This window comes from Nannobrachium achirus (genome assembly GCF_963921795.1).
Source record: "Nannobrachium achirus genome assembly, chromosome: 11".
NCBI lineage: Eukaryota > Metazoa > Chordata > Actinopteri > Myctophiformes > Myctophidae > Nannobrachium > Nannobrachium achirus.
Window position 1 is genome coordinate 24543806 of NC_137820.1, and position 27945 is coordinate 24571750.

The 27945-nt window shown below is 42.2% G+C and overlaps 2 protein-coding genes across 2 annotated transcripts in view; both read right to left on the reverse strand.

Annotated features, from left to right (window-relative positions):
- Positions 1 to 2383: 2383 nt before the first annotated feature.
- The window catches only part of LOC308294769 (cocaine esterase-like), a 52306-nt gene continuing 26744 nt past the window's right edge, over positions 2384 to 27945 (reverse strand). The window contains exon 23 of the transcript XR_013962537.1: positions 2384 to 2465. The gene's annotated coding sequence lies outside the window, so the exon portion shown is untranslated. The remainder of the gene's footprint in view (positions 2466 to 27945) is intronic.
- On the reverse strand, positions 3001 to 27720 carry LOC308294237 (cocaine esterase-like; the record flags this gene model as incomplete). Its single annotated transcript, XM_080736964.1, has 18 exons — positions 3001 to 3036; positions 4177 to 4284; positions 4394 to 4547; positions 4627 to 4760; positions 4843 to 4990; positions 5084 to 5284; positions 6718 to 6809; positions 7651 to 7724; positions 8444 to 8591; positions 9937 to 10017; positions 11091 to 11192; positions 11414 to 11518; positions 11769 to 11922; positions 12013 to 12146; positions 12357 to 12495; positions 12617 to 12806; positions 17530 to 17671; positions 27622 to 27720. The coding sequence occupies 18 exons, from the start codon at positions 27718 to 27720 to the stop codon at positions 3001 to 3003; spliced, it is 2241 nt and encodes a 746-aa protein (XP_080593090.1).

Sequence of the window (27945 nt, forward strand, 5' to 3'; positions counted from 1 at the left end):
CCACATCCATCCATCCACATCCATCCATCCACATCCATCCATCCATCCATCCATCCATCCATCCATCCATCCACATCCATCCATCCATCCACATCCATCCATCCACCCATCCATCCATCCATCCATCCACATCCATCCATCCATCCATCCATCCATCCATCCATCCACATCCATCCATCCATCCACATCCATCCATCCATCCATCCATCCATCCATCCATCCATCCATCCATCCATTCACATCCATCCATCCATCCATCCATCCATCCATCCATCCATCCATCCACATCCATCCATCCATCCATCCATCCATCCATCCATCCATCCATCCACATCCATGCATCCATCCATCCATCCATCCATCCATCCATCCATCCATCCACATCCATCCATCCATGCATCCATCCATCCATCCATCCACTTACTGTACTGTACTTTACTGTACTCTACTGTACCTTACAGTACTGTACTTTAATGTACTCTACTGTAACTTACTGTACTGTACGTTAATGTACTCTACAGTACCTTACTATACTGTACTTTAATGTACTCTACTGTACCTTACTATACCTTACTGTACTGTACTTTAATGTACTCTACTGTACCTTACTATACCTTACTGTACTGTACTTTAATGTACTCTACTGTACTCTACTTTACCTTACTGTACTTTGCTGTACTCTACTGTACCTTACTATAGCTTACTGTACTGTACTTTAATGTACTCTACTGTACCTTACTATACTTTACTGTACTGTACTTTAATGTACTCTACTGTACTCTACTTTACCTTACTGTACTTTGCTGTACTCTACTGTACTCTACTTTACCTTACTGTACTTTGCTGTACTCTACTGGACTCTACTTTACCTTACTGTACTTTGCTGTACTCTACTGTACCTGACTGTACCGTTTTGTACTGTACTTTGTTGTACTCTACTGTACCTGACTGTACCGTATTGTACTGTACTTTGCTGTACTCTACTGTACCTTGCTGTACTGTATCTTACTGTACTGTAATCTACTGTATCTTACTGTACTGTACTCTACTGTATCTTACTGTACTGTACTCTACTGTATCTTACTGTACTGACTGTACCGTATTGTACTGTACTTTGCTGTACCTTGCTGTACTGTATCTTACTGTACTGTACTGTACTGTATCTCACTGTACTGTACTCTACTGTATCTTACTGTACTGTACTCTACTGTATCTTACTGTACTGTACTGTACTGTACTGTACTCTACTCTACTCTACTGTATCTCTCTCTCTCTCTCTCTCTCTCTCTCTCTCTCTCTCTCTCTCTCTCTCTCCCCCTGTGCAGCTGCGCCCCCCCCTTCCCTCTTGTAACCTGAGACTCTGATGATGATAATGACACATTGCTCTACAGAGGATTGCGCAATAGGTATTGCGAAATAAGCATATAAACACAAACTGTACGGTAAATATGCATTTTTAAAAGATGACACTAAGTGGATTACGTTCAGCATAGCATGCACTATGTATTTCTGCATAATGTGCGGTTGCCTGCCATATGGTTGTGCTGGAATAGGACGCTGGAATTGGTTTTGGTCGTTCTTCATATGTGGTAGCTAGATTAACATGTGTTCAGTTTTAAAGTCCAGCAAACCCAGTATCATTGAAAAACAGATTTTCCATCAATTGGGTTTTATATGTTCATTCATGTCCTAGATCAGTGTGTGTGTGTGTGTGTGTGTGTGTGTGTGTGTGTGTGTGTGTGGGTCTGTGCAGCATGTTTATTGCGATTCTATAGGGCTTTTTACAAGCGAGTGCTTTTCCATCCTACAGTTCACTGTGATCCATATTATCTTGCCCCTGGTGAATCTCATCCTGAATGGTTTGAGTCAGGAAGGTGTAGCGGTCCTTCTTCAGGTGCTGAGCAGACATCTGTTCCAGCCCAATGGACAGGTAGTGTTCATCAGCACCGTACTGGTGCCAATGTACCAGGCCGGCTCCATTAGGTGACCTACAGCACATAAGTTAACCACTTTGAAACAGGACCAAACATTCTGACAAAAGTGGGTTTAAGTTGTTAATTGAGAACAGTAATGAGAGTAATGACACTATAGACTTAAACATCACATCATCTAAATGTAAGATACTGTGTATTGTGATATTAATCCTACCCTGTCCGAGCAAAGTTTCCCCAATAGCTCATCATGGTTCTGCTAAGCTGTTCCTCTTCTTCTGTACATGATACTGTATAGTGAGGAAGAAACATGGTTTAGTGAAGCTTCTGATGTACACTTTCACGGTATACAGGTATTTATCTGTTCCATTAATTAACATTTACTTCCTAATTTGGCATGGGAAGTGATGAAGCAGGATCCCAATACAGTGACGATTTCATCAGTATGGTGAGTTCTAACAAAGCTTGGTCTTCTCTCCTGCAGGAATTTGGGTGGATGATGGTACTCATACAGGTATACAGGGGCACCTGCATCTGGTTGAAGACAAAATGAAGTGTGTGCGTTTAAACTGCAATGTGCGAGGCAAAACAGGAAAATCAGTCAAGATTACATTATTTTATTCTACAGTTACCTCTGTGGGAATTTGCCGTCTTAATGGCTGGAATGGTAAAAAGAATGTCCCCAAGCAGTTCTGTAAATCCGTCTCTAATTTTCAGTCGATCTCCAGAGGTTTTAAGATATTCATCTGCCACAAGCTCTTTCAATGGGCCATCTTTCAGCTGGAGGAAAGGAAAGAGAGATCATTAACCACTTTCAACCTGGCATCAATATTTTTGCCACATCATGCTGTAGGTAAAAGAAAAAATACGAAAAAAACGTTTATTTTATTCAGATAAGCACACAAAAGGCATTGTGTTGTGATTCAATGTGAGTTTGTAGATCAGCTATTTTTGCTATTCTCTTACAACAAAGTATATACAGTAGCGGTTATGGTAAAGTGGTTATGGCAGAATCAGACCATGAAATGAATGCGAGGCAGTGTTTCTCTTACATTGGGATAGAACAAGGCTAGAACATCCATGACATGTTCCCGGTCCATTCCCTCTGCCCAGTTTGGAGGAGCATAGAACTATAGAGAAAAGCAATCGGGTTTACTTTTTATTTGTTTTGGAAAACAAACGACTGAAGAAAAACTAAAATTACGAGTAAAGTAAGAAAACATAGAATGTTCTAATGCAACAATATCAGCGATAACGTAAATGGTGCATTTAAGCTTTACAACATGCATTAAATTCAGACATTCACACATTCCCTCTGCCCAGTTTGGAGGAGCATAGAACTATAGAGAAGAGCAATCAGGTTTACTTTTTATTTGTTTTGGAAAACAAACGACTGAAGAGAAACTAAAATCATGAGTAAAGTAAGAAAACATAGAATGTTCTAATGCAACAATATCACCGATAATGTAAATGGTGCATTTAAGCTTTACAACATGCATTAAATTCAAACATTAACGCACACATTCACACACCGACAGCAGAGGACACCATGCAAGGTATCATCCTGCTCAACGAGAGCAGGTAAGGGTTCAGTGTCTTGGTCAAGGACACTACAACACATTAATCCAGGGGGAGCTGGAGGTCGACCCGGAATCTTCCCATCCACACAAATGGCCACTCTTTCTCCTGAGCCACTGCCGTCCATCAAATTGGTACTTACCCAAGGGAGTAGCCAGCCCCCTTCATGATTATTAATGCCTGTTATGAAAGGTATTTTAAGAAGTTCATGGTTTTGGTACAGTTCATCCACAGGTTTTGTCAAGAAGTGTCCATCAACATTGACAGGATATCTTATCTTGTTGTCCTTGAGAGAAAATAAAATAAAAATTCAATAAAAACACATGTATATTTCACAGACTTAATCAAATATATCAGTTATATCAGAATCAGAATACATGGCATCTCACCCCTGGTATCATGTCAGCAGATTATATCTAATACATCAGTACAAACCTTTTCAATAGTCAGCATTGCATCAATCTCTATGGATCTCAGGCAGTCAGCAATCATTGTTGTGCTTGTGATGTCACAGCCTGATACATTGGCTACTAGCTGGCAATAAAGATCACAGAAATATATTATTTTAAAGAAGAAAGAATAAGACTCTTGTTGGCATAATGTGCTATATATTGTGTATTTTCGAATTGTTTATACAAAAAATAAGTACAGTATCCTGGTAAATAACCTGGGCTATGGGCAAAGGATCTTGTGGCAAGTATAGCGAATCCATCGCGGCAGTGCCACTTTGAGCGATTCCACGGTGAAATAGGCCATCAGACAATGGAGACAGAGCCTGATAATTCAAGCAACACAAAACACGGGATATAGCTTCAAACTAATTAAAAGATTAAAATATTAAATTTTTAGTTTCAGAGAATATTTTTGTGTGGATTGTACTGTACCAGGAGGGACACGCTCACTCCACCAGCGGACTCCCCAAATATGGTGACTGAACCTGGATCTCCTCCAAAGTTATGGATGTGCTCCTGGATCCATTGCAGAGCTGCCACTTGGTCCAGTAAACCAAAGTTTCCTGACATCTGTTCATCTCCGGTACTGAAAAGAGAACACAATCAGGAATCGCTAAAACAAGTCAGAACATCATCATGTGCACATCACACTACACCTTCCTCACCTGAGAAATCCCAGTCCTCCTAAGCGATACTGGATCAGAACCACAACTACATCCTGGTAAGCAGCCAGAGCAGAACCATCATAAAATGAGGCTGAGCCATGTTCTAGCCCTCCACCATGGATCCAGACCATGACCTAGGAAACAAAATACAGATTATGTTGTATCTATTAGTAATTGTACTCACACAATTCTATGTGGGAAAATATGGATCTTTACTGGGAGTTTGAGATCTTGAGCCTCTATTGCTGGCGTGTAAATGTTGAGGTAAAGACAGTCTTCTGAGATGTCAGGGATATCAGAGATATCAGTCATCATGAATAACATATTCATCACATGCAGAAGAAAAGGTTTATTTTGGACACAGCTGTGAAAACAAACCAAAAAAGAATTACAGCTGATATAGTGATATAAAACTATCCAATAAATAAACACCTACTGGACTGCATTAATGACTTACATGAATGGTTGTTGGGTGGCATCCCTCACTCCTTCCCATCTCTCTGCAGGCTGGGGTGGGGTCAGTCTCAGAGGTCCAACAGGAGGCTTTGCAAAAGGCACTCCCAGGTAGACATGGACTCCTGTATCCTTCCCCTCTATGCTCACATGCTTTCCTCTCAGACTTCCCAGTTTTGTGTGGACTACAGGCCCTGTCTTTGGTCTGTGGACAAGTATCATGCAGTGATGCTGTAGTGAGTTTTATCCAAACAAAGCCTAGTTTTTAAAAGAGTTATTGCGACCGTAGGGAGCTACTTACTGTAGAAACCTCCACCAGCTGTCCGTGGCTGAGTCAGTGAGTCAGTCAGTCACACTTTTGCCCTGCTCATATCTCCACAACCGTTGCCCCCATCCATGCCCAATTTTGCACACACACTCCTTGACTGCCAAACTACAACCTCCAAGGACCCCCGGAGCGGTCCCTGGGGGACCCCCAGATGTAAAAAATGACCAAATGTGCTCACACGTCACACGTCACACTTTTTCCCTGCTTAGATCTCCGCACCCGTTGACCCGATCCATGCCAGATTTTACACACACACTCCTTGCCTGCCAAACTACAACCTCCAAGGACCCGGACCCCCAGGTCCCTGGGGGACCCCCAGATGTAAAAAATGACCAAATGTGCAAAAATGACCAAATGACCACCCCAACGGGGCTGCTCACGGGGAATTCCCGGGGACCACCGACTCCTGGTGCTCCAGAACGGATGCAAAAGTGGTGGCACCCCCAGTGGAGGACCCCCTGCCACTGCAGCGCACATAAAATGCCGTAACTCGGGCTAGGAGCGTCCGGGAGAGCCGGGGCCGGTACCTATTCGTCCGCCAAGGCAACGCGGAGACCCCACCCCTCATTTCTCACATGGCCCTATTGTAGCGCCACCTTCAGGCCGATTTTTAAAACACATTTTTGGACACTGCTCCTACAGTTTTTGCCCTAAAATCACGAATATCACTACACAGCATGTCTACACTCATGTCATCAACATGGATCAGGAAGATTTTGGAAAAACAAATTTTCGCCCTATTTGTGGAGATAAGCCACCTACGGTCGCTTATCTCCCGATTAGGGAGTCTTACTGGTGTTTAGTAACTTGTCTTAGACTGCAGTTACTATCAAAACCTCCACCGGCTGTCAGTCTGTCTGTCTGTCAGTCTGTCTGTCAGTCACGTCACACGTCACACTTTTCCCCTGCTCATATCTCCGCCACCGTTGCCCCTATCCATGCCAAACTTTGCACACACACACACACACTCCTTGGCTGCCAAACCACAACCTCCACCCCTCATTATCCCTCTTCTAGCGCCACCATGAGGCCGATTCTTGCAAAACACATTTTTGGACACGGCTGCTACAGATTTTGCCCTAAAATCACGCAAAGCGGTACACAGTATGTCTAGACTCCAGTCATAAACATGGATCTGTCCCACTTAGCGCCACCATCAGGTTGTCTTTTTCAAACACATTTTTGGACACTGCTCCTACAGATTTTTCCCTAAAATCACTCAAAGCGGTGTATACCGGTACATGTGACCTGACGGTCGCTTATCTCCCGATTAGGGAGTCTTACTGGTAGGTATAAGTATAGGATCATACCTGTTCTCCATCTTCTCTCTATGTCTGATCTTCTCAGGAAGGGTTTCAGTCATGAAGGTGTAACGGTCCTTCTTCAGGTGCTGACCAGGTTCCTGCTCCATCCCAATTGAGAGATAGTCTCCCTCTGCTCCATACTGTGGCCAGTGTACCAGGCCGGCTCCATTAGGAGATCTAAAAAAAATTCAATAATTCTTCATTCTCCTCTGATGACATTCATTTTTGAAAACTGAACTTTCACAGCTAATCAAAGATAAAATACTCTTCGTAGTGATAGAGAAGATGGGCTCTGACGGCAAATAACCTTAATAATATTTAAGAGCTTACATCCACTTGCAACACATGTCACTCATGGTCATGCCGCATGTTCATTTAGTGAGAAATGTCAAACATATCTGTAACTAACTGATTAGAACCAGAATTTTAACTGTATTAAATAAATATGCCTTCTACCAATTGTTCAAATATATAGGCTAATAATGGTTGTGAATTTATTTATAATGTGCTTCATATGAGGCACTGCAACAGCCGATCTCCTTATTCATGCATGTATTTTGGCTGAAATGAAAAAAATGAATATGTTCATTTACTGTTTGAAAAAACGATTTCTCCGTTGATATTCCTTATTGTATCACCAAACAGCAAACAAATAAGGTGATATTGACAGTTAAGAGTTACGGTCACACAGAATCAATCATTAAAAATGTACCTTGTACGAGCAAAGTTGCTCCAGTATTTCATCAGAATTCTGCTTAGCTGTTCATCTTCCTCTGTACATGGCTCTGGGAGAGAAAGAATTATAGACACAAATGTCTAATAGACCACATTATGATGAGCTGCAAAACGTGGTCTTGTTTTACCTTGCAATATGACTTGATCTTGTGTGAAACATATTCCCAAAACAAAAATGATTTCATCCCCATGATCAGAGCCAACAAAGCTGGGCCTCTTCTTCTTGAGCATGCTGGGTGTCTCTTCAAACTCATAGAAGTACACTAGGACTCCTGCATCTGTTTGGAGGGTGAAAGAAATGTCAGGTTCATTCATGTCATGTCATACAACATCTGGTCTCTACTTGTGTTTATCAAAGGCATCGAGTTGAATGTTGAATTCAGGCAGGAAGCTTGGCAAGTGGGTAGCCAATTGACAAGAGTTGATAATGGCCAACATAAGATAATTGGTCTAACATGGTAAATGCCTAAATGGCCCGTATTTATCTACACCAACGTAGAGGCAACCATACATGGTACCATCCTCATCAGGATTAAGTGTCTGCAGAGCTTGTTTCAGAAGTGATGAAATAATGTCAAAATGTAATGGGAAGATTGTCATGACACTTGCATTTATGCATCACTAGACAAAGGACTATTATTTTCCAATGACCCCATGGCATCCTACTGTAGAATCACAATTTTATTTTTGAACAATCTGTAGTTTGAACAATTAATGATTTATCATATAAAACTCATTTGTTTTATAAAGCTGCAATCCATGACACTTTTTAGTGAATAAATGTTATTTTGACTAATATAATATATATATAATATATAATATAATACAATTGATAAGCGGTATTGCATGAAGCCTTCTTCATGCAATACCTTCTGCTCAGCAATAGAAAGCTTGGCGCTTGTGTGGGATACCAGCTGTTGGAACCCCGGGCAGGACATAGAAGTTACAGTTTGTAGCTTTAAATTCTATTGATTAACATGAAGACCTACAGATTTACCTCTGTGGAAGTTTGCAGCCTTAATGGCAGGAATGTTAAACATCACGTCTCCAAACAACTCAGTAAACCCATCTCTAACTTTCACACGGTCCCCTGACGTTCCCATGTATTCATCTGCCAACAGCTCGGTTATCCACCGGTCTTCAGGCTAGATCATAAACAGAACATTCAGTAAGGCCTTGACATACATACATCATGGACAATGCTGCTCACTGTTTCTGAAGCTGTAGCTACAGTTTGGCTGGTTTGGTGAACCTGAATCCAAACTCATTGGAGCTTGTGTGACTACACGCCTGTTGTGCATCAAGTCAACTCCACACATTCCTACCCCACAGACGGAAAATATAGTTAGATGTGTAGTTGTGTTGTAATCTGAACAACCTATGGTAGCGCCATTTGAAAATGATCAGGTGAAGTGTCTTCCGTGAACTAGTGTGCACAAAATGTTTGACGCAAGTTAAGTACCATGCATATTAATACATAAGGACCGCAAGTCTACACTAGAAACGGAAGGGGAGAGTGATTTAATCCGTTAGCTCCGTAGGTCTGTCCGTTTTTGTCTCTGTACGAAACCTTACGGACAACACTCAACCCGACGGATTAAAACCAATAAAAACTTACGTACACATGAACTACCCATGTCGAACTTTTGTCAACCGTGGCAGTAGTGAGGAAAATTACTTATAAGACAGTGGTTCTGAAACAATGTGTCCCAACAAGAAATATATTTTAGCAAGAAACGGGAAAAAAGGAACGTCAATGCAACCACTGGTGAAGAGGATGTCTCGACTCCTCACAGGCTGAAACGGCTTTATTGGCATGAGAAAACATACACACAAACGCGCGCACACACACACTCCTCCGCCTCTCCTCCAACAGCGAGACGGGTGCAGTGCACTGTGTTTTGTTATTATTACTCAGTCCGGGTGGTTAAATCTGTACCCTCGCAGAGTTGCATTTACCACGATAACGTTGCCGACAGACAGCAGCTGCAGAACCAGTCCAGACTGTTACCAAACATCACGTCGGTCGTCGGGTCAAGAAATTCTGTGGTTCTACATATTTTGGCTAAAAATGCTTCGGTTAATTACACGTGTGTGCTGTGCAGAACCACCTCCATGTGGCACGGCCCCAACGGGAACAGAATTGGAGCGGAGAGCGGGTCGGCACGTAAATAACGTAGAGAGGAACTATGCATCTCGATGGATCTACCGCACGTACTCTCTCACCCAAAAACAAGCATACGTAACTATAAACGGCCCTTTAGTCAAGCAGCTTATGAGATTAGCCGCACACATAGACACACACACACACACACACACACACACACACACACACACACACACACACACACACACACACACACACACACACACACACACACACACACACACTGAGTGTGCCTTTCAGCCTGGCGGATATAATCAAAGACAAAAAAGAACATGTTAAATCAAACATCGGGCAGGTATGTTTTAATTTCTGAACATACTTACAGTGGGGTATGTAAACATGCTCATTATGGTTCTAGCTTCTTGCCTGTCCATTCCATCCACCCAACCTGTAGGAGCCATTAACTGTGAAGACAAAACACAGAATCATACAGAGATACACTGTATATTATAGAACATGGTTTTAACACTGATTTCCCAAATATATAAAACATAAGTTTGGTTCGTTTAGAATTACAAATTATAGCACACACATTTTTTAATTATTAGAATTTCCAATATTTGAAAGGATTTGTTGCCTTGTATTTACACTTGCTTTGAGATAACATGGGTAATACTGTAGTGTAATAGCAGTATAGATTCAGTCATGTGTGGCAGTGAGGAGGCATAAACGTGTTATTTACAACAACACAAACAGGACTCCTTCACGAACCCTAAACCAGGAGAATCCATCAAATTAATCATTAGTGTGTGTGTGTGTGTGTGTGTGTGTGTGTGTGTGTGTGTGTGTGTGTGTGTGCGTGCGTGCGTGCGTGTGCGCGCGCTCGCGTGCGCGTGATGTCATGATGCTAATAGCTAATAGATTTTGTACTTCTGCCTACTGTACTGTGTGGTTTGTGTGGTGTCTCCCCATATATGGTCACTAAGCCTTTGGCTTGTTGTTATTGTTCACACTACTGTGTTCCAAATTTGATAGGTCATATAAACTTACGTTTGTCATGAGCCAACCGCCTTCATCATTATTGAACCCAATCATGAGAGGCACATTGTGCATCTCATGATTTTGTAAAACCTCCATTCCACACTTGAGAAGAAACTGCCCATCAACAATTAGTTGTCCAAATTGTAGGAATTCATTCTATAAAAGACAAATTGATTACTTCTTGAAGGATTCAAATAATGCTGCCAACTAAAAGGCAAACAGAAAGACAATTAGAAACAGTAATTACTGTTTGCAGAACACAATGCTTTCTTTACTTTTTTTTTAAAGTAATGCAGTGGCATTCCATCATGGAATGTCTAAATAGATTCATCCATGTAATCTGTTTACATACTGTTTGCACTCATTATCAATTAACGGTTTAATGACTAGTGACAACTGTATGAGAACAAATATTGCTTGTCGTACAGTATGACTGTACGATCTACAGTAAGGCCTTCTCGATTTGCTTTTACACTCAAGATCCAAGAAATCTCACCTCTTTCTGAATCTTCACTATGTCATCTATGGTCAGCTTCATCAAACATTTGGCAACCTTCTCTGTGGTAGAACTGTCACAGCCAGACATGTTTGCTACAGTCTACCAAGCACAATAATGTGTCTTATTATGGACATTTCAAGCATTTGTATATTGTTTGGTAAGGAGACCTTGTATGTCCAAAACCATACATTTTCATGAAATAGAAAGATATGTATCCAATGTATCCAATGACGTTATGAGATGTATTCACAAGCTCTTATACATGACGATATTCACTCATTCATCTTCCTACTGTACCCGTTTGCTTTAGCAAAACTAACCTGGGCTAGAGGCAGGGGATTGGAGGAATAGAGAAGATCCATTGCTGCAGAGCCACTCTGTGCTATTGCACCATGAAACAAGCCAGCAGACAGTGGAGAGAGAAGCTGCCAATACAGGAGAGGGAAATAATTCAATATATTTGCACCTTGGGCCCATGATGATAACAATATTTGCTGTGGATTAATTGTCAAATCAATAAGAGGAGGTGAAAACAGAGGTACAAAAACAAACAACACAAATTATTAAAATCATAAAACTGAAGACACTATGTGTTACTAATACTTTTAAAGATTTTATTTATAAATCATTAGATATCATTTGTTCAGGTTCTGTGTACTGTATATGTGTTCTTACTAATGCAGATACACTCGCTCCACCAGCAGACTCCCCAAATATGGTGACAGAACCTGGATCTCCTCCAAAGTTGCGGATGTGCTCCTGGACCCATCGCAGAGCTTCCACCTGGTCCAGTAATCCATAGTTTCCTGGTACATGTTTGTCTCCTGTGCTTTGTGAACAGAGACATTTGCAAAACATAAATACTGGTACATCCGGTTTGACACAGCATTGCATGGCTCAGGGGAGGACCCAGTATTACCTAATGAACCCCAGTATTCCAATGCGATATTGTATCAGAACGACGACCACATCCTGGTAAGCAGCCAGAGCAGATCCATCGTATCCTGATGCAGAACCCATGATAAATCCTCCTCCATGGATCCACACCATGACCTTGATGACAGGATGTATTTTTGTAATGTAAATATAACATTTCATCTGCTGAAGTCCATACACATCCTATGGAACCGGATAAGGATATAAACACTACTGGTTTGCAAAAGTTAAAGCAGAAATCCTAACTTTTGGAGCGGTGCTAACCGCTCCTACACCTGGCTTTGTCTGTACGTATGTCATGAGTTATGTTGTGAGTACAATACTTACAGGCAGTTTTCGATTGGCAGATGGTTTGGAAGGGGTGTAAATGTTGAGATAAAGGCAATCCTCTGATATGTTTGGGAATTTGACTTCCATGGCTAGATTGGCCGCCATCATATTTGTAATATCGTGGACTTGAATACACCTGTAATACAGTATGTAATATGCATTTAGGTTGCATATAATTAAGGATGAGTTCTTAATGCCACATTGATTATCTTTTTCTAAACAGTTTAAATGTACATTTTTAATGTTTTGCCTCTTACATGAATGGTTGTTGGGTGGCATCCCTCACTCCTTCCCATCTCTCTGCAGGCTGGGGTGGAGTCAGTCTCAGAGGTCCAACAGGTGGCTTGGCAAAAGGCACACCCAGGTAGGCATGGACTTGTGTGTCTTTCCCCTTTACGCCCACACACTTGCCTCTCACACTCCCTAGTTTAGTGTGGACTACTGGAGCTATTAACACATTGATACAGATAAAGATGCATGTGAGACTAGACAAACAGGAGGTTACACCAAAGTTCACTTATACAAGCTGCTCAGTCTTTTTAATTGATAATGTTTTACAGCACTTTTGTAGCCCTTTTTTGTTAACAATCTCTCTTGTCCTTAGAAAACAAATTATAAAAGAAACATTATCTTACATCCTTTTATATTAAAAGAAGAGTAAGTGATTTTCTTGGTTAAAATATGTGTTAAATAGCTCTATATTCACTTAGTAGTCAATTCATTGCTATATAGTGTCCATAGGAGCTCTACCACATGACCATATGGAGGAATTCCTGGTTGACCAGTATGTCCGAATATGGAGTGCATTCTTCCTAACATCTTGAGCAACCATGGCGATCTAACAACCCTAGATCACGTGAAATCCCGCCATGAAACGTCATATGGAGTCAAATCTGCATATAGCCCTCATCAAATGTACGGAGATCAACATGCACTGATGTCATACACAACAGAAACCATGTCACATGTGCACACATACTGTATGGATGGATGGAGGTTTTCTTCATGCACTGATGTCAGACCTAATAGAGACCATGTAGCCTATGTAGCCAAAGCAGTGGGATATTAATTATGTAGATAATTAGACTTTCATGTCTGCAAACAAAATGACAGAAAGAACTATTAAATATCTACTTACCGTCCAGGTCTGCAGTGGCACATAGAAACCATTTGCATGTTGCCAAGAGGAGGAGGGCTGCATTTGTAGGTGACTTCATTGTTTACTTTTGTACTGCGGGTCTGCAACACCCCGCTAACTATACCGCTCACTGTGAGAGTGGAAATGACGGAAGTGAACTGCTCTCAGGTGTTTCACCTTTGGACAGTTATCCTTTGTTCGTAGTCGTACTGTAAACGTAGTTCTCCCGAAGGATATGGGTAGGGCTAGGTGTGGAGTACTGCACCATGGGCCCTTTGTTGGCAGTTGTTTTCAGATCAGGCTGATTTCAGCAGTGGCACGTGCGTGCTCTCCCAGGCATGGGGAACATGTTTTATTATAGTGTGCACTGTGGAGATCTGGACTGTAAAGATTGTTTATGAGGTTTATTTTTTATGATGATACTAAGACAATATACAGATAATTTTCCAATCCAAACACGACACATCTCAACACAGTGAACAGATGGCCAGGTAACAGTGAGTAAGACATGAAAAGCAATAAAAATCAAATCAACATAAGCATTTGTTCATCAATCATGGAGAACACATGCATTTATATCCATCGACAGTAGCAAAACACAAATGAAGTTACTCCCATCCTGTTCCCTGTTACAGGGTTCCCACACATTTTTACCAATTAATTTCCAAAACCTTTCCAAAACATTTCCAGAATATTTAACCGAATTTCCAGAACTATATAACAATAATTCAGCTCAATAACAAGTCACTTACTCCTATGCGCAATGCCCAAAGACAGGTAGTGTATGCCTGTGGTTCTCAACCTTTTCAGGCTGTGACCCCTCAAATAATCATATTCTAACTGGGGACCCGGCACCCAGACGAGCACTAAGAGTTGAGGAATTTTGTATAAGACGTTTCTATTGTGAAAATAGCAGATCTACATGCTCACAACGCCTCGCAACACGAGGCGTTATGAGCATGTAGATCGGCTAATTTCTAATATTTGACAATTTGGCCAATGTTTAATTTGTCATTTCAGAGGTATTAACACAATCAATAACCAAAGACAATGCACAGCTAATATTTCCAGGACCTTCCAGGACCCTTGATCAATTCCAAAACTTTTCCAGTACTGGAAAAATATTTTTCAAATTTCAAAATATTTCCAGGAATTTCATGACCGTGGGAACCCTGCTGTTAAGTATTAGTTTAAATACAAGGAATGCAGACTGTAAACTAGTTATTTATTTTTTCCAGGTACAGAATTATGTATACTTGCATTTACAAAAACTATTTTATAAGATGACACAACTAAGGCTCTGGTTCTTGAGTAGTTTTACCGGTACATCCCAGAGGCCTTTTACTCCTCTACAATTATTTGAAAACATTAGTTACATTTGTGTAAGTATACATTAACAAATTAAATGTCATCTATTCACAAACATCTATGTCACAACATTATACACGTCACAATGTGGTGTGAGCTCGTAGATTTTACGTTTCTAAAGATTTTGACTTGATATTTTTAAGTGGGAAATTCTGAACTGGGATGTTTTGCATAATGAGTACTTTTACTTTTGGTACTTCAAGTTTTTTGTGATGCCAATTCTTTTGTACTTTTAATTTTTGTAACTAATGTTTTCAATTATTTGAAAACATTAGTTACATTTGTGTAAGTATACATTAACAAATTAAATGTCATCTATTCACAAACATCTATGTCACAACATTATACACGTCACAATGTGGTGTGAGCTCGTAGATTTTACGTTTCTAAAGATTTTGACTTGATATTTTTAAGTGGGAAATTCTGAACTGGGATGTTTTGCATAATGAGTACTTTTACTTTTGGTACTTCAAGTTTTTTGTGATGCCAATTCTTTTGTACTTTTAATTTTGGTACCTCAAGTATTTTGTGATGCCAATTCTTTAACTAGTACTTTATCTAGTAAAATTTTGAATACAGCAGTTTTACTTCTGCTTCTACAATGGTACTTTTAACTGTGTAAAGCGAAGTCATTCTTCAATACTTCCCCCAATGACGTAGATATTGGGGGATTGTATGAAGTGCTCCGTTCATTTAAATGTCCTTTGTTGGTGTTGAAGATGTGATGTTGTGCGATAACTACGTTAGTATGACTTCCTGGATTAGCATGGATGTATTTGCTTGTGAGTGTGATATCATGTGTCAATTCAGACATATTTGTTACTGTCCAACTGACAGCTCAGAATGCATGTGTCCATATATTCTTTACCTCAAATAGTACAAGTAAAGGGCTTTTCCTCTGTATGAGTCCTCATATGTGTTTTTAGACTACTTGTGTTACTCAATCCTTTGCCACAAACTGTGCAGGTAAGGGGCTTTATATCTTCATGAGTCTTCATGTGTTTGTTTAGATTACTCTTTTGCCCACAGCCTTTACCACAGACTGTACAAGTGAAGGGCTTTTCTCTTGTATGAGTCCGCATATGTATTTCTAGATAACTCTTCCGAGAATAGCCTTCACCACAAACTGTACAAGCGAAAGGCCTCTCCCCTGTATGAGTCCTCATGTGTCCTATTAGAGAACCCTTTCGACTACAGCCTTTGCCACAAACGGTACAAGTAAAGGGCTTTTCACCTGTATGAGTTCTAATATGTTCGTTTAGTTGACCCTTACTAATACAGCCTTTGGCACACACTTTACAAGTAAAGGGCTTTTCTCCAGTATGAATCCTCATGTGTATTTTTAGAGCACTTGTGCTGCTCAATCCTTTGCCACAAACTGTACAGGTAGAGGGCCTTTCACCTGAATGAGTGCCCATGTGTGTGTTTAGAGCACTTGAGATAACAAAGCGTTTGCTGCAAACTTTACAAATAAATGGCCTCTCCCCTGTATGAGTCCTCATGTGTATTTTTAGACTACTCTTTACGCGACAGCCTTTGCCACAAACTTCACAAGTAAAGGGCATTTCTCCTGTATGAGTCATCATGTGTATTTTTAAATGACCCGCGTCATGACAATTCTTGCCACATACTTCACAAGAAACAAGGTTTTCTCCTGTATGAATCCGCATGTGTTTTTTTAGACACCTCCTGCTACTCAATCCTTTGCCACAAACTGTACAGGTAAAGGGCTTTTCACCTGAATGAGTGCCCATGTGTGTATTTAGAGAACTTGAGTTAACAAAAACTTTGCCGCAAACTTTACAAATAAATGGCCTTTCCTCTGTATGAGTCCTCATGTGTGTTTTTAGATTACTCTTTTGGCGACAGCCTTTGCCACAAACTTCACAAGTAAAGGGCATTTCCTCTGTATGAGTCATCATGTGTCTTTTTAGACAGATCGTCCTGCTCAATCCTTTGCCACAAACTGTACAGGTAAAGGGCTTTTCACCTGAATGAGTGCCCATGTGTGTGTTTAGAGAATTTGAGTTAACAAAGACTTTGCTGCAAACTTTACAAATAAATGGCCTTTCCCCTGTATGAATCCTCATGTGTGTTTTTAGATTACTTTTTTGGCAAAAGCCTTTGCCACAAACTTCACAAGTAAAGGGCATTTCCTCTGTATGAGTCATTGTGTGTCTTTTTAAATGACTTGCGTGATGAAAATTCTTGCCACACACTTCACAAGTAAAGGGCTGTTCCCCTCTATGAGTCATCATGTGTCCTTTTAGATCTGTTTTAAGATTAAACATTTTGCCACACTCTGTACAACTAAACCTTTTCATTCCTGAGCGACTCCTCGTGGAGTGAGTTTGCTCTGATGATTTTCTCTGTACTTTCACATTTTGTGTCTTGTGCGATTTCATTGTTGCCGACTGATCTTCCCTGGTCTCCTCAAACTCATCACTGTCTTCGGTGTCCCTGGTCTCCTCAAACTCATCACTGTCTTCGGTGTCAGATTCAGAACAGTGTGAATAGAGGAGCTGGTCATCACTAGTTGATTTTGATGTTCCACAGTCCTCTACAGAAGCTAGTGTTTTCATGGGTTCCGCTGAAGTGCTGGCTAGAGGCTCTATCTTTGGGTTTTCATCATTATTAGTTTTTACTGCTAGTAATGACGTTGACCCATCCGCCCCCTCTGGTCTTTGAGGTAGCTCCTCCTGTTCCTCATTAATCTGTGAAGAGCCTGGTTCCTCCTGGACCAGACCGAGGCTCCTCTCCTGCAGTTCATGGGAAACCCCTTTACAAACAGAGAGTTGTTGGATGTCTAGGGAAAAGATAAAACAAGAAGAGCATGAGTGAAGTACAGATACTCCAAAAATAAAATACAATACAGATTTCTCGGCTGTCCACGGATTTTGCGTCTGCATGTAGAAAACATGCAGAATGACAGAGAATTGTTGTAGTTTTCATCCCGGTCCCTGTGAGATCGATTGAGAACTAAAGATTCATGTTGTTACAACATATGATATGCAAAATATTTTTGCATTAAATGGTGATTTAGAGGTGGAATATCCATCAGCTATTTTGGCTAAAGGGAGTAACCAGCACACATATGCATGTTTTACCTTAATTTAGTTTAAGTGTACCTGCCATGCAATGGCAAAACACTTATTGTAATCCGCCATACTTAACTATATACTTATCATCTTCCCGCAAATTTCGGCACGTAATAACAGCTGCACGATTTACGCCACCCTCGGCCGGGAATGGAGTGCTATTACATTTCTTCCCAATCCACATTACCACTGCGACGTAATTCACAAAAAAACTAAAACATTGACTTGAAAAAAAAAAAGAAACTTGGTGCCACATTACTCTGGCATAATTTTGCCTAGCAAAGTGATTTAAACTTTAAAACGCTCACACGACTTTGGACTTTTTCTGGCCAATAGGGACGAGCTGTAATTGATTAAGCCCCACCCCCTCTGTATTCCTATTGGCTGGACTTTAACTCATTGACTGCGCCGCCACGAGTTCCCCGAGTTTTTTCCATTGTCTGAGGCTGCGACGCCCGAGTTTCACGAGTTGGGGCTGTTTTCAAGGTTTATGCAAAAGTACACTTTCCCCTAGCCTGTGACAAAATGTCATGTTGCTATGATAAAAGGGTGGTTAAAAATCACACATCAAAGTCAGCTTGTTTGAAAACAAAGGAGAAATCGACCTCCCCATGAACCCAAAGTGAACTCATTTATCAGGACACGGCTCCGCCGACACAGTGCGGCGCGGCCGCAGCAGTGGTGGTGTCAGACAATGAAAACAAAACAAGCAGATCTTCAAGCAGACCATTCTGCATGAATCAAAAACATTTTCACTTGAAAAGCTGTGACCTGCTGCACTGAGTCACCCTAACCCACACACAGCTCCATATACACGCAAAAAAGTTCAAAGTCTCTACAACAAAAGTTTACCAAAACAGCAAGACAACAATGGCTACATCAGAGCCTCGTAGCAACCGCCCGGCCTCTCAGGCCTCTCTATACCAAAACAAGCCAACACAAACACATCAACAACACAGCAACACCTCCCCGATGAAAGCATTCACAAATCAACACTCAAAATGTTATAAAAGTTTCAACATGATCTTACCTCAGTGTGAGGAGGAGAGCGTTGGTGTAACACACACATACAGAGAGAGAGACAGACAGATAATTCCAGTGCCGTTTAGTGTCCAGTAGATCAGTAATCCTATAGTTTCATTCGTGTAGTTTTCTTTTTTCGTTGTTTGTGAGCGGGTTTCATGCCCACACCGCGGAAGCCTAAGGCCCCGGCCGGGCGCAGCAAGCGCCCGACGGCTAGCCATGGTTCGCCGGTCGCCTCTGGTTCTGGTTCCCGTCGCGAACCAGCCCGATCCTGCACTGAACGCGGGCGAGGTAGAGGGGCTAGAGGGCCTCCATCGAACCCCGGTCCTGGTCAGACCACCATGGATTCCTTTCTAATCGCCAATTTGCCCCGTCCGGAGACGGATACGGAGTACGAGACGGAGGAAGAAGAGGCGGCGTCGCCGTCCCAACAACACACACCGCGGGCAGACACGGCTCCACTGCCCGCACTCCTCACGCCGGAATCGGTGGCTCGCCGTCCCAAACACCGGATTGAGGCCACGCGAAGAACGCTCTGCCATGCCCATGTCGCCGAGAGATAATATCGAGACTCACTATCTCTCCCAGTCCCAGAGTGAGATGTATGTATTATCCTAATCCATATCATTGATCCATTCAAAAACAGCAGATAGCAGTCAGTGCAAGTTCACAGCGCATCACTTCGTAGCCTACTTTCCTGAGCTAACTTTCGCTAAATTATTCACTCAATCAAATTCAAGGTCCGTGTCCGAGGACTTCTCCTCTCCGATGCAGATGATGTCATCGGCAGCACTGGTGATTTTGAGTGGCACCCCCCGGAGAGCAAAGATGACTCTTTCTTTGCGCGTAAGTTGTGCACATGCAGCACACATTGCGCGCGTGCACACACACACACACACACACACACACACACACACACACACACATGGAAACAGAACTTTTCATTCAATTTGAGGAGTAAATCATTTATTTTATTTTGGTATGCGTTTTCAGAAGCTGATCAAGGAAGTGCTTCTCTGTCAGGCACTGGGACACAGAGACCTTCAAGCAAAGGAACAGGCAAAGGTAAGATAAAAATAATGATATTTTATATATATATATGTGTGTATATATATATATATGTGTGTATATGTATATATATATATATATATATATATATATATATATATATATATATTATATGTATATATATATATATATATATATATATATATATATATATATATACACATATATATAAAATATCATTATTTTTATCTTACCTTTGCCTGTTCCTTTGCTTGAAGGTCTCTGTGTCCCAGTGCCTGACAGAGAAGCACTGGTGATGGAAGCACTTCCATCACCAGTGCTGCCGATGACATCATCTGCATTAATCCAGTATCTGGCTTAAAGTCCTGTTCGCAATTTGGTGTTAGGGGAGTTTCTCACCTGAACTGAGTCAGTGGGTCCCTAGACATTAAAAATCACAGAGGTGCTCGTCCGCCATAGTGCCAGGAATGGCGCAATGGCCAAATCAAATATGGCTGCCATCGGCTATGATGAAAATCCAACTTTTCTGTTTCTGGGTGTATATGCACATGTAATACCTCTATTTGGACTAATTGTGGTGTGGGGAATTCATTTCTGATATTGTTTTGACCATTTTGGGCGATTTGGACCTCAAAAGGTCATGGTCAAGGTCATTTTGCTATTCCGAAGACCGTGGGCCATAACTTGGCCATTGTTAGGAGTAAAAACAGGTGCAGTAGGTCTAAATCAACTAATGCTGACATGTATAATTCATTTCTGACATTGTTTTGACCATTAAGGATCATCTTGTCTTTGAAATATCAATGTCAATGCCATTTTTCAAAAACGATTTTGTTCATTACTTGCACTTTTATAGTATTTTGTGTAAGTTTGTTACTATTTTATAGTAAGTTTGTTTTGTTTATAATAAAATACATACTAGTGAGAAATACAACAAGTAAGCATCCACATTTAACTTTAAATTGGGGTTTAAAATGGGTGTTTAAATGAGCAAATAAGACTATTTACGAATAAAAGTGACAAATAAAATTACACAACAAAATCACACACACAATTAAATAACAATTTCCCTCAAAGTGCACCATATTGGGATTGTGTGCATGCAAGTTAGTATGAGGTGTTTTTACAGGATTGATTTGGCATTGTTCCATGGCAAAATATGATGCACAGAACTCCATCAGTGTCGAGTGTCTTGCTTCAGACATGGCAGGAGTGTACTAAAGTCAAAGTGCTCCTTCCATCCATCAGAGCTTGACATTGACTTTTTGAGGCAGTTGTCCTTTGGACAAGTATATTTCCCATTCACTTGTCCGGAGACAAAAGTCACTTGTCCGGATAAAAATTTCATACATTGAAATAATAACAAAAGGACGGCTAATGACCCCCCTTGCTCCCTCCACTCCATAGTATGGGCACTTGTCCCGGACAACAGGACAAGCCTTTATGTCATGCCCTGTTCCATGTTCCATTGGTTCTAGTCTTTCCTCAGGTTCCTTGGCTGTTCAAGCAGGTGGCAAGAAATGCGCTAGAAAGGTGCCTTGTTGGTCTCAGCAGTTGTACTTCTCTGCTACCAATACTGTGTCTTGTTCTGTCAAGGTCTTTGCCTCTCCAAAGTTTGTTAGACATTGTACTCGGTCAGAAGCCATAACTACATGTTTAATCCTCACCTGGCCCATGCAGTCATCTCCTGTCTCCAAGGCATATGTGCCTTGATCACTGTCTTGGCTAGTGGTGCTCCAAGATGAGACTGCTTGATGCAGTGCAAGTGAGTCTCACCAGTGCCATACTGCTGCCAGATCTCCTTCATCCCCAGTGCTTGGAAATATGGGGTGTAGTATAGCAGTAATGTGAAGGAGACAACAACTCTCTGGGGTCCGCTCATAGTTCCGACATCCCATTATTCTGACCATTAGGTTAGTGAAGGTTAGGGATAGGCTTAGTTATAATGGAGGCTGTACATGCACCAGGTGACAGCCTCCTTAATCCTATTCAAGATGTCTGGGATCTCTTCTCCACTAGCGACATCATCAACAGAGACAACAGAGCTGATAATGGTAAATGGACTGCATTTACAGTATATAGCGCTCTTCTCCAAAGCGCTGTACAATGTATTTCACATTCACCCATTAACACACACATTCACACATACATTCACACCAAGAAACCATGCAAGGTGCTCATCGGGAGCAGTTAGGGGTTCAGTGTCTTGCTTAAGCACACTTCGACAAATAAGCAGGAGGAGACATAAATCGACCCTGGAACCTTCAGATTCCAAGGCAGCCGTTCTACCTACATCGCCACAAGCTTGAATGGCCACCATATTCCGAACACACAGCTGGAGAGCTGTTTGTTCACCTCAGACACCCAGAATGTGTAAAGTTGATGAGGGATGGGTGCGTCTATCGACTCTGTTATCTCTGATGATGATGAGTGGCTCCCTGCAAAAGGGGCTGGAGGTGAAGAGATCCCAAAGATTGAACTAGATTGAGGAGGCTGTCACCAAGCTGCTGGTACATGTGGAGTCAACTGGCCCTATCTATGCTATAACTTTGCGAATGTCTGTCTGAGTGAGTGAGTGAGTGTCTGTCTGTCTGTTTGTATGAAACAGCGTTTCTCCTCGGTGGCTGGAGCAATTGATCTGAAATCGCATCACCATCAGCATATGAACACACCTGACATAACTGTGAAGCCCGTTTGTCACTTTCACAAATCGTATGCTGTATAATCGCATTTTTATGGTGTATCTATATCTATTTAGCCTACAGTACCTTTTGTGACCACACATGTTAAGGGAGGGGCGCTGTTGTTCAGGCCATGCACAATCACACACAAACCCACACACACACACACACACACACACACACGGGGGGGGGGGGGAGTGTGTGTGTGTGTGCAGGCGGGCAGGCGGGCGGGCAGGCGGGCGGGCGGGGGGGGGGGGGGGGGGGTTAGCCATTAAACGAAACGGGTATTTCTTACATTGATGCTCCTACATATTATCATGCAAGCACCAGTTAAAGTTACTTTCCATCCCTCATATACTGTATGCACAGTGCACATCCCATAACCCACACACTGCACATCATTTTGGAGCTCATATCTTTGAACGGGTAAGGGCTAGTTATAACTAAACCTACCCATAACCCTAACCTAATGGAGGGAATAATGGGTCGCCAGGATTATGAGTGGACCCCAGAGAGTTGTCGTAGTGATACTTCCAAGCACTGGGGATTAAGTAGATCTGGTAGCAGTATGGCACTAGGTGTGCAGCGGCACATGCTTCTACAGCATCAAGCAGTCTCTCATCTTGGAGCACCACTAGCCAAGACAGTGATCAGGGGACATATGCCTTGGAAACTGGAGATGACTGCATGGGCCAGGTGGGGACTAAGCATGCAGCTATGGCTTCTGACCGAATACAATATCTAACAAACTTTGGAGAGGCAAAGACCTTGACAGAACAAGACAGTATTGGTAGCAGAGAAGTACAACTGCTGCCTGAGACCAACAAGGCACCTTTCTAGTGCATGTCCAGTGATGTCATTACGTGCGCATCCCGCATCAAAAACTCATTCAAGTTGCCCAGGGACTCATTCATGTCATGGTCCTGGGGTCCCGGGGATGCGCCTCCATTGGAGTCCATGTTAAAATAATTTACTGGGTCGCGGTAAAAGAAAAACATTTTTAAATTCCACAGACACCACCATTGTTCATGGGTGAAAGCATCCTACTTTACCCTACGTTAACACAAATAAAATCCACGTAGAAAGTCTTAAACAGGCGATAGAAACGTCAATGTTTTGATTCCACCGACGTCCGACGCCATTTTGCGAGCCCGAATTCATTAGGGGCACACGTTTTAGTAGTTTTAGTAGTTCTAAGTTCAAACATTAGCCAAATTGTAAAATAAATATAAGAAATAGGCAAACATTTTGAAAATAGCCAATCTACAAGCTCACAGCGCTCGAAAACATTGTATTGAGGACTCATAAAACTTTTCTGGGACCCATTTGAATGACCACCTGTGGGTCCCGGGACCCATTACATTGAAAACCTAGTAACATCACTGCATGTCTTGCCACCTGCTTGCAACAGCCAAGGAACCTGAGGAAAGACTAGAACCAATGGAACATGGACGGATGCAAGGAACACTTCGACTCTCGAGGATATGGCTGCCTTGCTGAATACATCCTGTAAAAACACATCATACTAACTTGGATGCACACAATCCCAATATGGTGCACTTTGGAAATTGTTATTTAATTTTGTGTGTGCTTTTGTTGTGTGATTTTATTTGTCACTTTTATTCGTAAATAGTCTTATTTGCTCATTTAAACACCCATTTAAAACCCCCCTTTAAAGTTAAATGTGGATGTTTACTTGTTGTATTTCCCACTAGTATGTCTTTTGTTATAAACAAAACAAACTTACTATAAAATAGTAACAAACTTACACAAAATACTATAAAAGTGCAAGTAATGAACAAAATCGTTTTTAGAAAATGGCATTGACATTGATATTTCAAAGACAAGATGATCCTTAATGGTCAAAACAATGTCAGAAATGAATTATACATGTCAGCATTAGTTGATTTAGACCTACTGCACCTGTTTTTACTCCTAACAATGGCCAAGTTATGGCCCACGGTCTTTGGAATAGCAAAATGACCTTGACCATGACCTTTTGAGGTCCAAATCGCCCAAAATGGTCAAAACAATATCAGAAATGAATTCCCCACACCACAATTAGTCCAAATAGAGGTATTACATGTGCATATACACCCAGAAACAGAAAAGTTGGATTTTCATCATAGCCGATGGCAGCCATATTTGATTTGGCCATTGCGCCATTCCTGGCACTATGGCGGACGAGCACCTCTGTGATTTTTCATGTCTAGGGACCCACTGACTCAGTTCAGGTGAGAAACTCCCCTAACACCAAATTGCGAACAGGACTTTAAGCCAGATACTGTATTACATCGGAGAAGTCCTCGGACACGGACCTGTACACATCATTTGATTTTGGTGCCGCCTCTTCTTCCTCCGTCTCGTACTCCGTATCCGTCTCCGGACGGGGCAAATTGGCGATTAGAAAGGCATCCATGGTGGTCTGACCAGGACCGGGGTTCGATGGAGGCCCTCTAGCCCCTCTACCTCGCCCGCGTCCAGGGCAGGATCGGGCTGGTTCGCGACGGGAACCAGAACTAGAGGCGACCGGTGAACCATGGCTAGCCGTCGGGCGCTTGCTGTGCCCGGCCGGGGCCTTAGGCTTCCGCGGTGAGGGCATGAAACCCGCTCACAAACAACGAAAAAAGAAAAAGAAAACTACACGAATGAAACTATAGGATTACTGATCTACTGACACTAAACGGCACTGGAATTATCTGTCTCTCTCTCTCTCTGTGTGTGTGTTACACCAACGCTCTCCTCATCACACTGAGGTAAGTTCATGTTGAAACTTTTATAACATTTTGAGTGTTGATTTGTCAATGCTTTCATCTGGGAGGTGTTGCTGTGTTGTTGATGTGTTTGTGTTGGCTTGAGCTTCACCGAAGCCATTGTCGAAGCCTGGTGCACCCCGCGACCCACCCAACCCCTCTGGCCCGATTCTCGGACTGTGAGGAGGTCAGCCCATGTCCCTGAAAAGATACCGCCCAGACCACGAAGGAGAAACCCTACAAGGGTCTGCTACATCTGCAGCAAAATACACAAGAAAAGGAGTGAGACCTCATTCTACTGCCATCTGTGTCTTGTGCCTTTGCACAGGAGGCTTTGTTTCGAACGGTACCACGCAGAGATTGACTATGAGCATGCAAGCGGTGCTCGACGTCGATGATAGACAGACACATTTTGATGACATGAGTGTAGACATACTGTGTACCGATTTGCGTGATTTTAGGGCAAATTCTGTAGGAGCATTGTCCAAAAATGTGTTTGAAAAAATCGGCCTGATGGTGGCGCTATATGGGACAGATCCATTTTGATGACATGAGTGTAGACATACTGTGTAGCGATTTGCGTGATTTTAGGGCAAAATCTGTAGGAGTAGTGTCCAAAAATGTGTTTTGAAAAATTGGCCTGAAGGTGGCGCTAAATGAGAGCTCCATGTTGATGACATCAGTGTAGAGCAAGTATGTACCGATTTGCGTGATTTTAGGGCAAAATTTGTAGGAGCAGTGTCCAAAAATGTGTTTTGCAAGAATCGGCCTCAAGGTGGCGCTAGAAGAGGGGCATGTGAGAATTGATGGGTGGAGGTTGTAGTTTGGCAGGCAAGGAGTGTGTGTGCAAAATTTGGCATGGATCTGGGCAACGGTTGCGGAGATACGATGTGACGTGCAAAAGTGTGACGTGTGACGGACGGACAGACAATGTGCCCATTACACTGTAAGAAAATATTGTTTTGTTTCAGATCATAAAGTAAGCATCTCATGTAATAAATAAAGAGCTGTGAGTAAAAAAAATTAGTTGTTTGCTTGAAAAGAGACCATTCACAAAAACGTATTTTTCTCCAGTTGTTATTCTGAGAGGGCTTGGTTTTGGTGAAACAAGGGTTTTCAAATGGCTATAACTAAAGAAGTGTACATGATAAAAACATAATTATTTTTTCTGTGGAAACTAGAAGTTATCCTCTTTCATCTGGGCCATGGCATGACATAGTCATCATTAGACAGAATTTAAAAAAAAATGGTAAACATGGTAAGAAATCAAGAAATGCTTGGCAACCTAGCTTGATAGTTCACTTTTAATGGTGGCAGTCAATGAGTTAAACTGCCATAACTCCAGTTCATAGCATGGTACCGTCTTGAAACTTGGTGTCTGGCCTTAAATGGCCAATAGGGACTTAGTACTTAGACAGCCAATAGGAATGAGCTGTAATTACTGAAGCCCTGCCTCCTCTCTTCCTATTGGCTGAGCTTTAAACAGCAATAACTCCAGTTCACAGCATGGTACCGTCTCGAAACTCGGTGGGTGTACATAGACGACCAATAAGGACTTATTATTTAAGCCCCACCCCCTCTTAAGCCCCACACTGTCTTCCTATTGGCTGAGCTTTAAACAGCTATAACTCCAGTTCGCAGCAAGGTACTGTCTTGAAACTAGGTGTGTACTTAGACGGCCAATAGGAATGATCTGTAATTGCATAAGCCCCGCCCCCTCTGTCTTCCTATTGGCTGGGCTTTAAACAGCCATAACTCCAGTTCCCAACAAGTTTCTGGTCTCAAACTCTGTGGGTGGTCTCACAGATCTAATGCCAACCAGGTTGTCAACATGGTATTCGACACCACTGCATCAAACACAGGCCATCTCACAGCAGCCTGCATTGCTGTCCAGCTCTTACTTAATAGACCACTGCTCTGGTCCGGGTGCTGGCATCACATTGGTGAGGTGCTCCTCAGCCACATCTTCACTGGCCTGGTTGTTTAGGTGTCTACAGGACAACTGTTCCTGGGCAAGTCACGTGCTGAACTCACCCATGTGTGCTGCCGACTACCATGAGTTTGTGCAGCTGTGTCTTGTCTATCTGGGTGCAGATGATGCAGACTCCAGTAAACTTCCAACGGCCTGGATTGAGCACAAGGCGCGCTGGATGGCCAAACTCCTCTACTCACTCTCAAGCTGGCTTTGATGGAGCAGCACATCTTGCTTCCCCAGGGCACCATCACCACTCGGCAGCAGGTGCCGAAGATACAGGCATTTGCCAACTTCATTATGCACATCGACGCAACATAGTGGCTACCACAACCTGTAGGAGTACAAGTCTGTTGACGAGGGCATTGCAACATCAGCCATGAAAGCGCAGGAGAGGCACCTCTAGTACCTGAATGGTAAGATGCTGCCCCTGGCACTCCTCAGCAACAAGGTGCCAGCTGCTGAGCAGCATGTGCTTGAGGATGGCATCTTGGAGCATAAACCAGATAGTCTTCCCATGCAAG